The sequence below is a fragment of the Rhineura floridana genome, chromosome 4 (assembly GCF_030035675.1).
Source record: "Rhineura floridana isolate rRhiFlo1 chromosome 4, rRhiFlo1.hap2, whole genome shotgun sequence".
NCBI lineage: Eukaryota > Metazoa > Chordata > Lepidosauria > Squamata > Rhineuridae > Rhineura > Rhineura floridana.
Genome location: NC_084483.1, coordinates 121,859,561 through 121,874,822, shown reverse-complemented (window position 1 = coordinate 121,874,822; position 15,262 = coordinate 121,859,561). Strand labels below are relative to the sequence as shown.

At 43.6% G+C, this 15,262-nt stretch overlaps 1 protein-coding gene and 1 long non-coding RNA gene across 5 annotated transcripts in view; one reads left to right on the top strand and one right to left on the bottom strand.

Annotated features, from left to right (window-relative positions):
- LOC133383467 (uncharacterized) overlaps positions 1-13,691 on the top strand; it is a 24,983-nt gene extending 11,292 nt beyond the window's left edge. For both annotated transcript variants that reach the window (XR_009762304.1, XR_009762303.1), the window contains exon 3: positions 13,352-13,691. This is a non-coding gene — a long non-coding RNA (uncharacterized LOC133383467). The remainder of the gene's footprint in view (positions 1-13,351) is intronic.
- Positions 13,215-15,262, bottom strand: part of SNX9 (sorting nexin 9) — a 66,662-nt gene continuing 64,614 nt past the window's right edge. For all 3 annotated transcript variants that reach the window (XM_061624227.1, XM_061624226.1, XM_061624228.1), the window contains one exon: positions 13,215-15,135. In XM_061624227.1, the coding sequence (XP_061480211.1) occupies positions 15,088-15,135 (48 nt within the window). In that variant the 3' untranslated portion in view covers positions 13,215-15,087. The remainder of the gene's footprint in view (positions 15,136-15,262) is intronic.

The window sequence follows — 15,262 nt, the reverse complement described above, 5'->3', positions numbered from 1 at the left end:
GGTGGTACATGCCCTGGTCACCTCTTGGTTGGATTACTGTAATGCGCTGTACGTGGGGTTACCCTTGAAAACGGTCCGGAAATTACAACTTATACAAAATGCTGCGGCTCGACTACTTACAAACTGTCGCCGCCGGGAACACATCACCCCAGTGTTGTTCGACCTACACTGGCTTCCAGTTATTTTCCGGGCCCAATTCAAGGTGTTGGTATTAACCTTTAAATCCCTATACGGTCTCGGCCCAGTTTATCTGATGGAGCGCCTCCAGCGCCACCAACCATGCCGCCCAACAAGATCAGCCACACAGGACCTTCTCTCAATCCCGCCAACTAAAACAGCTAGGTTGGCGGGGACTAGAGAGAGGGCATTTTCAGTGGCGGCCCCCACTCTCTGGAACTCCCTCCCATATGACCTTCGACATGCCCCTTCCCTGAATGTATTCCGCCAAGCTTTGAAGACCTGGCTCTTCAGACAGGCCTTTGGGACTTACGGGGAGGGTTAAATTTTTACGACGAATAGCCTACTACTCTGTACTGGAACTGTTTTATTGTTTTATTGTTATATTTTATTTTATGATGTATTTTATTATGATGTAATGTATTGTTGTTAAATTGTACGTCGCCTAGAGTGGCCATTGGCCAGATAGGCGACCCACAAATTAAATTATTATTATTATTATTATTATTTTAGTGGCAGCTCCCTGTATGTGAAACTCCCCTTACTGAGGTACATCTGGCCCCATCTCTATAGCTTTAGATGGTTAGTTAAGAAACATCTTTTTCAATGGACATTTGAAGGAGAGCCTTGATTGCTGCTGCTAATAGTAATTGTTATTCAGTTATTGTTGTGTTTTTAAAGAATTATCTATTATCTATTTTATGTATTTTTATCTATTTGCTTTGTTGTAAACCATCCTGTGGCTTGTGCAAAGGGTGGTATATAAATCATCTAAGTAAAATACGAGTAGCCAACATGGTACCTTGTATATGTTGTTGGACTACAACTCAGTTCAGTATGTACTCATGAAAGGGAAGTATAAAGCCTAACACCAGTTTTTCAGTCTGAATTCAAATAATGAAACATTTCTAAAACAGTAAGACTACCCTAGCCTTAAACTACAAACCAGGTCCTGTTTGAGAGTCAGTTTTTATAATTTGAAGAAAATTTACTTTTTAAAAAAAAAGTCCTGTTAGAATATAGAGAAAAATTTGCTCTGTTTGCTAAAGTACGCAAGCCAGTATGGAGTCATTCTTACAAACCAGTTTACAAGGAGTAAAGTAGGTCCGTGCTAGAGTAAGCATGCTCGGCCTTGCAGCTGCTGCACATTTGCAGCTTGTGCTTTTATTGCCTCCTTCTTTCTCGCCATTTCCTGGTGCTTTATATTGGTGGAATGGTCTATATTGTCCATAATTTCCCTGCTAAGGAGCACTTTACAGTATTAGCTTTGGGGGACTGTGTGTTTTAGTGCTCCCCCTCCCTTATGAGACCTTTTTGCCTTCCTTTGGCAGTGAGGGGTTTGGCTCTAGACCTTTTGTTGGCTTGGGTGGTCTCATTATGCTCATTTGTGTGCTGTTGGCACTTTGCTTCTGGCCTTTTTTCAGTGGTAGTTATATTAGCAGCAACTGATATTATGTCAAAAAGACTAAAGTAATGACAACAGAAGATTTATGCAACTTTACAGTTGACAATGAGGACATTGAACTTGTCAAGGATTATCAATACCTCGGCGCAGTCATTAACCAAAATGGAGACAATAGTCAAGAAATCAGAAGGAGGCTAGGACTGGGGAGGGCAGCTGTGAGAGAACTAGAAAAGGCCTCAAATGCAAAGATGTATCACTGAACACCAAAGTCAGGATCATTCAGACCATGGTATTCCCGATCACTACGTATGGATGTGAAAGTTGGACAGTGAAAAAAGCGAGTAAGAGAAAAATCCACTCCTTTCAAATGTGGTGTTGGAGGAGAGCTTTGCACATACCATGGACTGCGAAAAAGACAAATAATTGGGTGTTAGAACAAATTAAACCAGAACTATCACTAGAAGCTTACTGGGATTATCAGACTTTGGACACATAATGAGAAGACATGATTCATTAGAAAAGACAACAATGCTGGGAAAAACAGAAGGAAGTAGAAAATGAGGAAGGCCAAACATAAAGGAAGCCACAGACCTGAACTCACAAGATCTGAACAGGGTGGTTCATGACAGATGCTCTTGGAGGTCACTGATTCATAGGGTCGCCATCAGTCGTAATCGACTTGGAGGCACATAACAACAAATTATTATTATTATTAATAATAATAATAATAATTCTCTGGTAGGGTAGGGGTGGGCCCAAGGGCAAGGCACCCAAAGTCCATTGAAAGCGCTCTCTTCCCACCCATTTCTACAGATGATGATGAGGGGGCCTTGTCTTACTCTCACCTTGTCTTTACTTAATTACTTGAACAGAGCTGCCCTGGGGCCTTCCAAGCATCAGCCTAAGAAATCGAAACCATCTGATGTGGTTAAGCTATCTAAATGTTACATTCTTGATTTCATTTTAGCTCCCTTCTTGAGGCCAGCCCCAGTAAGGACCCCCCAAGCGTGCTGGCCACTTAGGGCTGAGTCTAGTGTTCCTGTTGAGGAGGGTACACATCCGCAGCAACAGGCTGCTTTACTTGCAACCTATAGCCAGGTTTGACAGCCCATAATCCCCGAGCCTGGTACTGGGTCTTTTGAGCAGGTTGCATCATCTGTGTCACCCATTTCTGCCGAGAATCTTTTGAGCTCCTTTAAAGATGGGGCCATTCCCTCAGGAGAGACTTCAGCTTCATTAGGCTTTCATTTATTCCCATTCACTAAAGGAAACATTTGGCGAGAATACATTTGACTTATTCTCCTTACTTTTCTAGGAACCTGCTAAGAAGCGGGAGGATAGGGATCAGGATAAACCCAAGCACAAAAAGGTTTAATAGGACAAGGACCAATTGGTTCCTTGTCTTTTTATACATATCTATGTGAGTTATTTTTTTTACAGAAGCAGCCTTTCAGGGGTCTGGTCCTTATGAAATACCTACACATTATTTATAGGGGTTACACAGAGTTCCCTAGCCTCCCTGGCTTGCCTATGACAGGGTCTTTCATATGAGAGAGGCCTATGACCCCCTCCCTCCCCTGAGATATGGAGGAGTCAATGTGGGAGAGATGATCTCATCGGTAAGTGCCACAGTAAGTCCACTTTCTGCCTCCTTTCTGTCCATCCTTCTGATTTTGAGTTACTGGGTTTTGCTGTTTTGGAACAATTTTATGTTGACCACGCTCTCCCAATGGGTTGCTTGATTTCATGCTGTTCTTTTTAGCATTTTAGTTCTTTCCTGAGTGGGCTGTCAGGCTTGGATCATATGATGCATAATTTAGGTGATTTTTTGTTTTGGGGATATCAGGTTCTAACGAGTACCACTTTTTGATGGCTGTTTTCTTGTTTGGCCCAGGAACTGGGGTTCACCTGGCCTTGGAGAAAACTGAGAGCCACCTAGGGCATTGAGATTGATTCTCAGATGCAGTGTTGTTGCTTGCTGCTGGCTGACCTAGTATTGTTGTGTCAGAAGAGAAAATACATTTGTCACTGCAAGGAGGTCCTCTTTTTGGTCCTGCAGGAATTGGCTGACCCTTACAAATGTTTGTTGCATGGGTTGCTGCGGGCTGAGTTTTGAGGTGTATTTATGATGCCATGGCTGGTCTTACCTGGCCATACTATCGGGTCAGGGTTTCTTTGTTCATGTGGACTGATTTGGCAATTTGGTCTTCCTTCCTGCAGGACTTTAATGGAGTTTTCTTTTGGAGGGATGAGTGCCACTTGAAAGCTGAGCTTCAGATTAGGTCTGATGCCTCAGGGTCCCATGGCTTTGGGGTTATTATTTTTTGGCAATAACTGGTACAATGGTAGTTGGCCCCATGCAAGAGGGTGTCATGAGGGATTTGGCCTTCCTAGATTTTTTTTAACCTGTTGAAGTGGCAGTTTGTGTGTGGTCTGATCAGTTGTGTAGTTCAACCATTCATTTTTGGTGTGATAATCAGTCCATCATTTATGTCATCAAGTCCCTGAGTCCAGAAACCCGAGTCATGCAGTTGGTCCAGTTTTTATATTATGTAGTGCTTCCAGTTTAACATCCTTTGCTTAGCTCACTGTGTTATGGGCATTGCTCTGTTCCAGAACCAGATGGGAGAGATTTTGCCAGCTAGCACTGGAGGCCAATGACCAACTGCCAGTGGTTCTAACTGTGCTTTGGGAGCTTGGAGATGCGAGGCAGAGAAGATTTATAAGCCTGTACATATTCCTGCTATCATAAAGCTAGTAGGAAGCTTGAGTTCAGGGATGCTCAGGATTATCAACATTTGTAGCTCATCACCATAGGTCACCATATGGAGTTCTGGGTGGAGTGCAGAAGAAGGGGACTCTCAGGCCCATGTGACGTAAGCTCTCAGGAGTTTCCTTTTTGGCAAAATCACAGGGTTTTCTTGACACATCTGTTGATCTTTGTGTTAGGCATATACTTGAGGGATCTTGCTAAGGAGTATCCACAAGTCCCTGATACAAGGCACCCTTTTCATCTAATCTGTTGGTCCAGTGGGGTCTTCTCTGCTCTAGTTGCTTTGAGGCCCTTGTATTTCATGCCATGGCCCTCACCTTATTTTTTGGTGCATTCCGGGTTAGGCGGGTAGGTCAACTTTGGAACCAGCAACTATCATTTAGAGCCCTATTGGTTTTTGATCTTAGTTTTTGCAGTGGTCTGCCCATCTCTGCCTTGCTGCTGGATGGAGATAGTTCATATCTTAATCTGGGTCATAGTATGATCTTTGGGCCAGTTGCAGAGAGGTGAAAACAAGCTTTGGAACCCAGTTGGGCTTCAGTCAATGGGCCACAGTGCAATGACTTGGCTGCTGTGGGATGGGGACTTTGGTCCTTATCTGAAATAAATTTCTCCTGGATGATAGTCCATCAAGTGGGTGGGTAATGGGCTCCACCCAGCGTCAATATGCAGGAAATACAGCTGAATTGTTGGGAGTAGATTGGCTCACACACGTGACCTCCCCAGTCCTTTCATGACGAGTCGAACACTGTAGCTCCAAGAGTTGACCTACTCCCTTGAAAAAGAAAGAATTAACAGAAAAAGCCATGTAATTCAACAAGTAAACTGTATTTGTGAAAACAATTGCAAAGAAGACAGTAATAGACCAAAAGTATTGCCACAAATAAGTACAGCAATAAAACAACTGTATTGCCACTAATATGTAGTATTGCGGAAAAAACTTTTTTGTATTTGCCTTTTTTAGTGTTTTTTTTTAAAAACCAAGGCGAAGCAAAAGCCCTTGTAGATTAACAAGCCCTGTAAGTATTCATAGAGCCACACAGAAGTGGGCCTTGATAGACTATCATCCAGGAGGAATTTATTTCAGGCAAGGACCAAAGTCCCCTTCTCCCTGGATGATAGTCCACCAAGTGGGATATACCAAAGCAGTTCCCACCTAGGATAGGGAGGATAATGTGGCTCAGATTTTATGAACATATTGCAAAACACGTCGGCCAAAGGTAGCCTCGGCCGAAGCATGAGAATCCATCTTATAATGAGAAGCAAACATATTGGTGAAGGACCAAGTGGCCGCTCTGCAAATCTCCGATAGTGGGGCATTGACAGAAAAAGCTGCTGAAGTTGAGGCTGAATGCATAGAGTGTGCCGTTATATTTTTAGGAGCAAGCGCAATGGTAAACCACCTCTGAATACCGCTTACCATGAAAACCCTATTCACAGGGTTGCCATAAATGGGAATCAACTTGAAGGCAGTACATTTACATTTATGCTAATTTGATACAGGCTTGCAGCCAACATGACAATTTTGCTTTGTAAATTAATTTGATATGTTTTTTATTGTACCTTGTGTATTCTATTGTAAACTGCTTTGAGATTTTTTAGATAGTAAGCGGTCTGTAAATAGAAATAAATCAATAATAATAATAATAATAATAATGGTAGAAGTAGATACTCTTGTTCCCAAATGGGTGGGATGAAATGAAACAAACAGTGAATCAGACAGTCTAAACTCTTTAGTCTGATTAAGATACACCTTTAACACTCTCCTAACGTCCAGAGAATGCCAGGCCTTTTCCTGTGAATGAGTCGGATTTGGATAAAAGGATGGAAGGACGATCTCTTGTTGATGGTGGAAAAGTGAGTTCACCTTGGGCACAAATGAAGGGTCTAATCTCAAGATGGCACAGTCCTTGCAAAAAATACAGAGGTGATCGGCTACAGACAATGCATTGAGCTCCAAGATGTGTCTGGCCGAGGTGATTGCCACAAGAAAAAGCACCTTGAATGACAATAGACAGAGAGGAACGGAGTTAACCGGTTCAAAAGGTGGCTTCTGAAGAGCAGAAAGGACAGTTTGAAGACTCCATGAAGAGTATCTGTGGACTGTAGGTGGACAGAGGCCATAGCTCCTTTGAGAAAGCATCTGACTAGTGGATGGGAACCCATAACTCCCGAAGGGCAAAGAGACAACACCAATGATAGTGCAGAAACTTGACGCCTCAGGGTGTTGACCTTCAGGCCCATGTTGAGACCCTCCTGCAGAAAACTTAAGTATATCCGAGACTGAAGCCCTGGTTGGACAGATGTCTCTGTGTCCACTCCAGGTGACCAAGCTTCACCACATAGAACTGTAGATTTTGTAGAAGGCCAGTGTGAGGCCAAAACGGTAGATATAACCTCCTGTGACAGGTCTGCTTCCCCTAGACAGTGCTGCTCAGCCGCAAGCTGTCAGTTTCAGCCAGGCTGGGTCCAGATATTGAATCGGTCCTTGCGTCAGGAGTTCTGGGTAAGACTGAAATTTCCAAGGGGACCGACAGGCGGATTAGCTCTGAAAACCACGGGTGGCATGGCTAGTAGGGTGCTATCAGAAGTATTTCCCCACATTCCTCCCTCAGCTTTGTTAAGGTGTGGGCTGTCAGAGGAGTTGGTGGGAAAGCGTACAGGAGACCTGGGGGCCAGGCAACTGAAAGTGCATCCACTGCCTCTCCCTTGTTTGATGGATAACGGGCAAAGAACTGGGGAAGCTGGTGGTTGACAGGAGACACGAAGAGGTCCACTCTCATGTTGCCAAACCTACACTGTAGCTGAGCAAATGTCTCTGGATGCAGTCTCCCCTGCTTGAAGCCGCTGGCGACTCAGCCAGTCTGCTGTAATATTGATGTCCCCTCTGAGATGTTCTGCATACACCAAATGTACACGCCCACACATGTGCATGTTCTGCCCACGCGAGGAGATGGAAAACCTCTTGCTGGAGGCTCCACAACAGTGTCCCTCCTTGTTTGTTGATGTGGGCTTTCGTACAGACATTGTCAGTTCGAACCAGAATGTGACGGAGGTGGAGTCTTGGGACGAAGTGCTGGATGGCTAATTTGGCTGCTCTGAGTTCCAAGCAATTGATGCAGTGCTGTGTCCCTTCTGTTAACCATTGTCCCTGGACACATAAGAAATGACAATGTGCGTCCCACTCTGAGAGACTGGCATCTGACATAATTACCACCTGCGACGGATCCTGGAAGGGGATGTCCCTCTGGAGATTGGGTGAGGCTGTCCACCATAGGGAAGATGAGTCAGAGATGGCTGTGTTTGCAGGCCATGATGTCCTGCTGATAGGGAAGCAGGAACCACTGCAGTGGGTGGAATGATGGTGTGCCCACGGAACTATCTGGATCGCGGATATAGTAAGTCCAAGACCTTGGCTTGGGTCATGAGATCCGCTGAGGTCGAATTGATTAGTATCCTTGTGATTATGTGCAGATTTCCCACCCTTTCTGGAAATAAACAAATCACAGCCTCTTGGGTATTAAGAATCGCCCCCAAGTGCTGAAGGTGTCGTGTGGGAAGCAGGTGACTCTTGGCATAGTTGATGAGAAACCCGTGGGATGTCAGGACCTGTAGAGCGAGATGAACGCCGTGTTCCGCTTGAGGAAAAGTCTGTGCCTGGATTAATAGATCATCAAGGTAAGGATAAAGGTGAATGCCCTGGCAATGAAGGTAGGCTACCAGGGCTACCATTTTCTTCATGAAAACCCCGGGGAGTATTGTTATGCACGGTATTGGTAGTGCTGATGATTGTAGAAGAAATGGAGGTATTGTCTGTGTTGGGGATGAATAGGCATGTGTAAGTACGCCTCCTGGAGGTCCATCGATGCCAGATAATTGTTTTGATGGAGAGCCTCTCTGATGGATGAAAGAGACTCCATAGTGAACTTCTGGTACTGGACAAACTGATTCAGGAACTTCAAGTATAAGATTGCTTTTCAGGTTGTTGTGTTGTGTTTCAGCACGACAAAGAAAGTGGAGTAGACTCCTGAGAACCATTTTGTCGCCCGGATTTGAAGAAGATGGAGAACAGTGTCTGTTAGCGCCCGACGTTTTGGGGGGGCAACTGGAGATAGAAGGCAGAAAATGATTTGGAGGAAGGCTTTCTAGCTTTATTGTGTAGCCCTCCCAAATGGCTTGCCGGACCCTAGATCTGTAATAACATGGTCCCAGTTTCGAGAGAAGCAAAGAAGCTGAGCCTCCAGCGGAACAGCTTCTGCATCAGAACTGTTGAGAGGAATGTTGAGGCCTGCTGCTCTTGGTTCCAGAATATGCTAGGGTAAACCCGTTTCCAATTTGTGAATTGGATTTTCTGGAAAAACGGCTTCTAGCCCAATTGCGCTGACCAGATCAGTACTCTCAACCTCTTCCTGATGATCAATTAGACTGAAAGGGCTAAAAAGACTGGAAGGATAGCTGGAATGAGTGGAAGGATGACTGGTAAGGAGCATACCGGTGAAAAGGTCTATGCTCATCTCAGCACAAGGTGGCCAAACATGGTTTCTATTTTTCCTTAGGGTCCACCAGGACCTCCTGGAGACCTGTTCTCTGAACAGCTCAGACCCACATAGGGAGCAGTTGACAAGTTGACCCGTGCCCCTGGACAGCGTCCCAATGACGTAGCCATAAAGTGCACCGTGGCATAATCTGCATCGCTATGGCTGTTGTGGAAAATTGAACTGCATCCAGAGTGGCATCTGCAACGAAATAAGCTGCCCTGTGAAGCTTTAAGAAAGTATTGTAAAGTCTGTTGGGGTCACTGTTAAGATCCTGCGATGCTGGGTCTAAGAGATCATTCAGCCAGACCAATGAGGCCCATGAGAAAATAGAAGCCACACAAGAAGCTCTGACAGCAAGAGGAGCTGCCTCATGAGTCTTATGGAGGGAGAAGTCCAGTTGACGTTCTGACATATCCTTGAAGTGAGCCCCAGTTTCCTTGGGCAACAAGGAACGGGGATCCAAAGCCGATATGGGCCCATCTACATCAAGAACTTTCAGTAGATCCATGAACTCAGATTCCAGAGAGTCATGCGGCCAGTGCGGGGGGACGTCTGGTCTGAAGGGGAGCTTGCCATTCGGCTTGAGCTACTGCTTTAAACATATCAGGCACTGGAATAGTCACCACCTTAGGTATGGGAGCCTTCAGAACTGAGGCTCCTCTGGAAGGGACCAGAGGTGGGTCTGGTGATGAAAAATTAATATCCAGCGCTGCTAAAGACTTGCACAGGAGAGGTAAGACGTAATCAGCCTGGAACAGTCTGTAGGAGGTGGAAGTTGCAGAAGAGGAAGGATCCTCCATCTCTGAACCCGCACTACAATCCTCATCCTCACATTTTGGGTCTATGGATGGATCCAAGGAGTCTCTGGGTGACCTGCTAGCTACTTGGCCCCTGGTTGCTGTGAAAGGTTCAGGAGATGATTCTTGTCTTCCTCTGAAGAGTGTCCCATAAACTCCCTAGGCAGTGGCTGCTTGGGATGCCTAGATTCTCTCACATTTGTGATGTGCCCTGAGGGACCAGCTCCGGCAGCAATGGGCTGAGCCGAGATGGGAGCCAAGAGCTCTGTAGACAAGACTCCAGTGAGGGCCCGTTCCTCCCTCCTCGGCTGCATCAGCAGTTTCCGCCAAAAAGAGAACAGCTGCCTTTTTGGAAGTGGTTTCTTTAGCAGCCCCACAAACTACTGCAAAAAAAAAAAAAAAAGTGGCATGGTAAAAAAAAAAGCTTTTTGAAATCTGGAGAGCTTTTGTTATTTTGATAAATTTTTAGTATGTGAACAAAGCTTGGCTGTTGTGATTAAGTTAATATTAGCCAACATTTCTATTTGTTACTACTCAACCAATACCACCACCTCTTCAATTTTTTTAAACAAAATTTGGATTATCACCATCATACTAAAATTAACACAAAAAAATCCTGTCCATATGCAAAAGTTATGCATAATGGTCTGTTGACCCATAGGCAATGCTGCCTCTTGGTTATTTTCCATCAAGCCTGAAAGCAAGGATGAGTTAAGTTTCTTGAAGGTCTTTGGAGAGCCTTGGCAGAGGCCAGGCACAGCCTCAAGGCCAACACCTGCTGCTACCAAGGCAACCGGGAGATAAAGGCAGAAGAAGCCTTGCCAGCCTTCTGTGGGGGTTTTGGTTTCTGAGTGAAGCAGTTCATGTTAGGAGCTTTTGTATTGGGGGGTTTTGCTCAAGGAGAAGAAGCAGCTTTCTGTGGAGTTCTGTTACTGAGTGTTTCTTGCTAGGAGGAAAGTGAAACTGCTTTGTAAGCGTGCATGCCTTAATGTCCGAGTAAAAAGGACTCTTAAACCTATCTCTTGCCTCTGGAGTTTCTTGACCGTCTCAATCTCAAATGTAAGCTGCGCTGATCACGCAAACATCCGCAAACACCAACATGGTCAACGTTTGAACTGTTCTGGAAATTAGATAGAGTACACACAATATTAAATCCATATTATACAGCCACAAGAGTCAGCATGGATTTTTTGCATTCCGCAATATTAAATTGAAAAAACCCCTCCATGCCATTCTGATGCTTCCCATGAGCTCATTTCAAAACAAAACCTTACAAAATTTATAGTCCTGAACTCAGACACGCTTGCTTAACAACCCTCTAAATTTTCATGGTGATACACAAAACAGAGAATCAAGAGTTCAACGTGTAAAGAGAGGGGAAAACAGACCCCTTTTGGACTTTTTTCTTAGTTCTCATAATCTGTTGCAAAAATCAGCAATGTTCACAGAGTACCTATAATCCTATTACTGTCTTGCCCCATACTCTGACCTTAATCTTCTGCAGTTTAAAAGTTAAAGAAAATGCCTGGCTGATTTTTAACTAATTTAAATTTTTTTTGGCTTGAACTCTATGTCAGGCATGGTCAGTAAGAACCAATTGTCAGAGTTCTAAAAGCCAGACTCACAGCTGCTGGGCTTGCTTAATCAGGGGGCCACACCACATCAGACTTTGATTTCACGAGACAGTCATGGCTTCCCCCAGAGAATCCTGAGAAGTGTAGTTTGTGAAGGGTGCTGAGAGGAGACTCCTATTCCCGACAGACCACCAGTGGCCAGTGTGGTTTAACAGTCAGCTGCTCTGATTGAACGGTCTGTGTGGAACATGGCATCTCCTAGCAACTCTCAGCACCCTTCACTAACTACACTTCCCAGGGTTCTTTGGGAGAAGCCATGACTGCCTAAAGTGAAATAACAGCCGGGTGTAGATGTGGCCAGGGACAGCTTTGGTTTAAATTTGGGTGGGAGGTTACATACGCCTGCTGTAGAATAAAAAGGTGGGGGAAATCCTGAAAAAGAATGATACTGTTCACAATGTTTTCCTTTTAGAAAGGGGCTTTCCCTCTGCCCAGTGCCCGCCCGCCCACCCAATCTCCTCCCCCAGCTCAGTTTCACCTATCCAAAGCACAATTGCACCGGAGTAAATCCCACTGAAATAAAAAAAACATGCAAATGATCAAATTGGCCCTTCCCTCTCTCCTCCCCCTTGGTCAGTTTTACCTATCCTAGGACTACGATCTGTGAGATCAGGGTTCATATCCCCACACAGCCATGAAGCTCAGCGGGTGACCTTGGGCCAGTCACTGCCTCTCAGCCCGAGGAAGGCAATGGTAAACCACCTCTGAATACCACTTACCATGAAAACCCTATTCATAGGGTCACCGTAAGTCAGAATTGACTTGAAGGCAAACCATTTCTTTTGTAAGCATAATTGTATGGGAGTAAATCACATTGAACTCAGTATGCAAATAACCAAACCTGCTCTCCACTCCTCCTCCTCCCTTCCATCACCTCCCTTTTGCCCCTTCCCTCCCCCTTCCAATCCCCTCCTCCTGCTCCCCTCTCCCATGGTCAGTTTTACCTATTCTAGCCACGATTGCACAGGAGTAAATCCCATTTAACTCAATAAGCATGCAAATGATCAGACCTGCCTTTCCCCTCATGCCCCCTCCCCTCTTCCTTCTCCCCTGCCCACTCCAGGCTTCCCTCCTTATGGTCAGTTTTACCTATCCTAAGCATGATTTCACGGGAGTAAATCCCACAGAAATAAAAAAAATCCACAATACACTATAAAACTCTGCCTGCCAAAGCTAAACAGCAAATGGCATGAACGGTGTTTTCTGGCAAGACCTGGAGCTCTTCAGTGAGATCAGCAATAGAGCCAGTCCCTGAGAAGGGTAAGCTTGTCCCAACACTATTAAATGTAATACTAATGTGGTTTGGGATACATTTGTTTACAAAACAGTTTGTAAGGACCAACAGAACTGCTCCACATGAACTGAATGTGTATCCTACAACATGCATCTGTGGGGCTTTTCCATCATGGGCGGAAACATCTCCCACTCTTGTGCTGAACATTCCATCTCAGAAGACTTGTGAACTTAAGAGTTTCTTTGGTACTTATGATGTTCTAGTTTAGGCAGTGAGGAACATGTGGCCCTTGGACTACAACTCCATGAACCCAAGCCAGAATGATCAGTGGGTCAAGGATTGATGGGAGATAGAGTTCAGTAACAGCTGGAGAGCTGCAGATTTCCCACGTGCTTTAGCTAGTTCCAATAAAAAGATATTATGGTACCTTTGAAAGGATACTTTGACAATATACATGCATGTGGAGAACTCTAAACACAGTGGTGATATCCAGCATTAGAGTAGAGCTACTGAAGTCACTGGACTTATTAAAAGTCCATTGAAATCAATATTGAGTATTGAATTGAAAAGTCTACTCAGAGTATGACACTGCTGGCTATCACCCAGCAATGCGAGACACACATTTGCAAAATGTAATAATGGAACAAAGCACAGCATTTTATATGTATAAATATTTATTATCAATTTAAAGACTTAATTTGCTAGGAAGTTGCTGATCTGCCTGTTCCAGAGGGTCTTGCTATGGACATTGCTTTTCCACTACTGAAACTCTCTTCTGTTCTTCTATTCCCAGTTTGCCTGTTAAAGATAATAAGTCTTCAACTTCTGTCATCAGAATGAACTCAAGGTTGCGTAAAGAGAAATCCTCAGTGAACCAGTAACAAAGATTGACACAAAAAGTGAATATACAAAGGCTGAAAAAGTGGTGCTGTGAAAAAGTGCCTTACTTCATAAATTGCTTCTGCATGCAAGATGCATTACATTTGGTGTAAAACATGTATACACATTCTTTACAATTTGTACACATTTAAATGGCTGTATCATAACACTTTATGGAATTATGGAAGACTAAATTAAGAAAGAAACAAATGTGTAGAAAAATAATTAAATACCTGGCAATAGAAAGCATTTGAGCAAGGTTTACATTCTGGGATTTTTGGGGGGGTTGGTGGTGGTGGAGTATCATATTACTGTGGCAAACAGATAGTCTATTACTCTAACACACACAAATGACAATGGCATTCAAGTCAACAGAACACATAGAAAGTACTCTTCTCTGAGAATAGATTGGTGGGTGAAAGAATAAATTGTCTGTTTCTGCAGTGAAGACGAAGTTGCATGTGCCACAGCAATTGATTTGTGGCAATATGCCTACCTTCAGTTCAGGGCTTTAGCGCCCACTGTGTGTATGAAAAAGATGCTTGACACCAGTGGTCTGAACCTAACATTTCAAGCATAGTTGCATTTTGAAGTAGCTGTTTTATAAGCCCACATTGTATTTGACACACTTGAATAACAGTCTGTTTTCCAGAGGACAACAATTAAGAATTTTGGCCATTACAGTATTGTTTTAAAAGTGGATCAAAAAGATAGCATCATGCTACTGCATAAGCATCCAGTATGGCAATGAACTTGTGACATTTTCAGTCACAGCAGTAGCGATGGGACATGAGCCATTACTGACACTGTGTGCTTGTTAAGGACCATGGAAAAAGACCCCAAACACAAAGCCCTGACTATCACTGGGTGGTAACACAAGTGCATGGCTCAGAATTATTGGATGAAACAATATCTTCCAGATATTTAGAATGGTGGTCTTAATAGGTTCAGTTCTTTTTTCATACAGTCAAGAAGAAAATAATAATTTAGCCTTCATGTTTTGAGGCATCTGTGGTACAAGAACAGAATATTAAAAGATTATCAGGGGGAGAATGTCAGCAGTTTTATTTCAGATTTTGTCTGCCATTGCCTGCAGCAGAGGGGTAATAAGCTTTTGCTTTCAATAGCACATTCTAAAAAAAATTAGATGCTACAAAGCACTTCAGCTATAAGGATAAATGAATTTTTAAAAAATAGTATCTTATCAGCTGATACCCTACAATTTTGTAGAGTTTAGGACTATATATTTTTGTAACGCCCAGCAACAAACAATTTGGCAATTTAAAGCTGTATCTTAGAGCAGAGAGGGGAAACCTGTAGCTCTCCAGATGTAGCTAAACTCCAACTCCCATGCCAATGGTAAACAATGATGGAAGCTGTGGCCCAAACTCATTTGTAGGGTCACAAGTTACCCATCCATAACATACAGCATTTTCCAGTTTTACAAAGAGTGGACAGGAACAGAAATCACACAGAATAAAAATATACATAAATATCCAAGGCATTTAGGTTAAAGTAAACATCTGAAGTTTTCAATTTTTTGCATTTTTTTAAAAGGCTTTTTGGATGGCAAAGACTATATTTTAATTTTATTTGCACTGCCCCACCAAAAATCAAAAAAGCACTTTGGAGTTCTTCTGTATCTGGTCTCTACATGACTGGAAAGCGACTGAGAGCCTGCCTCAGCTTTTGTGCAATCTGAAACAGACAAGCATATACAGCACATGAAAAACATAATACCTGCATATTCAGAATTCTCCAGTTTTCATTCATATCCCTAAGATCTTGGGAAAGAGAATTTTAAGCAGTTTATTCCACTTATATG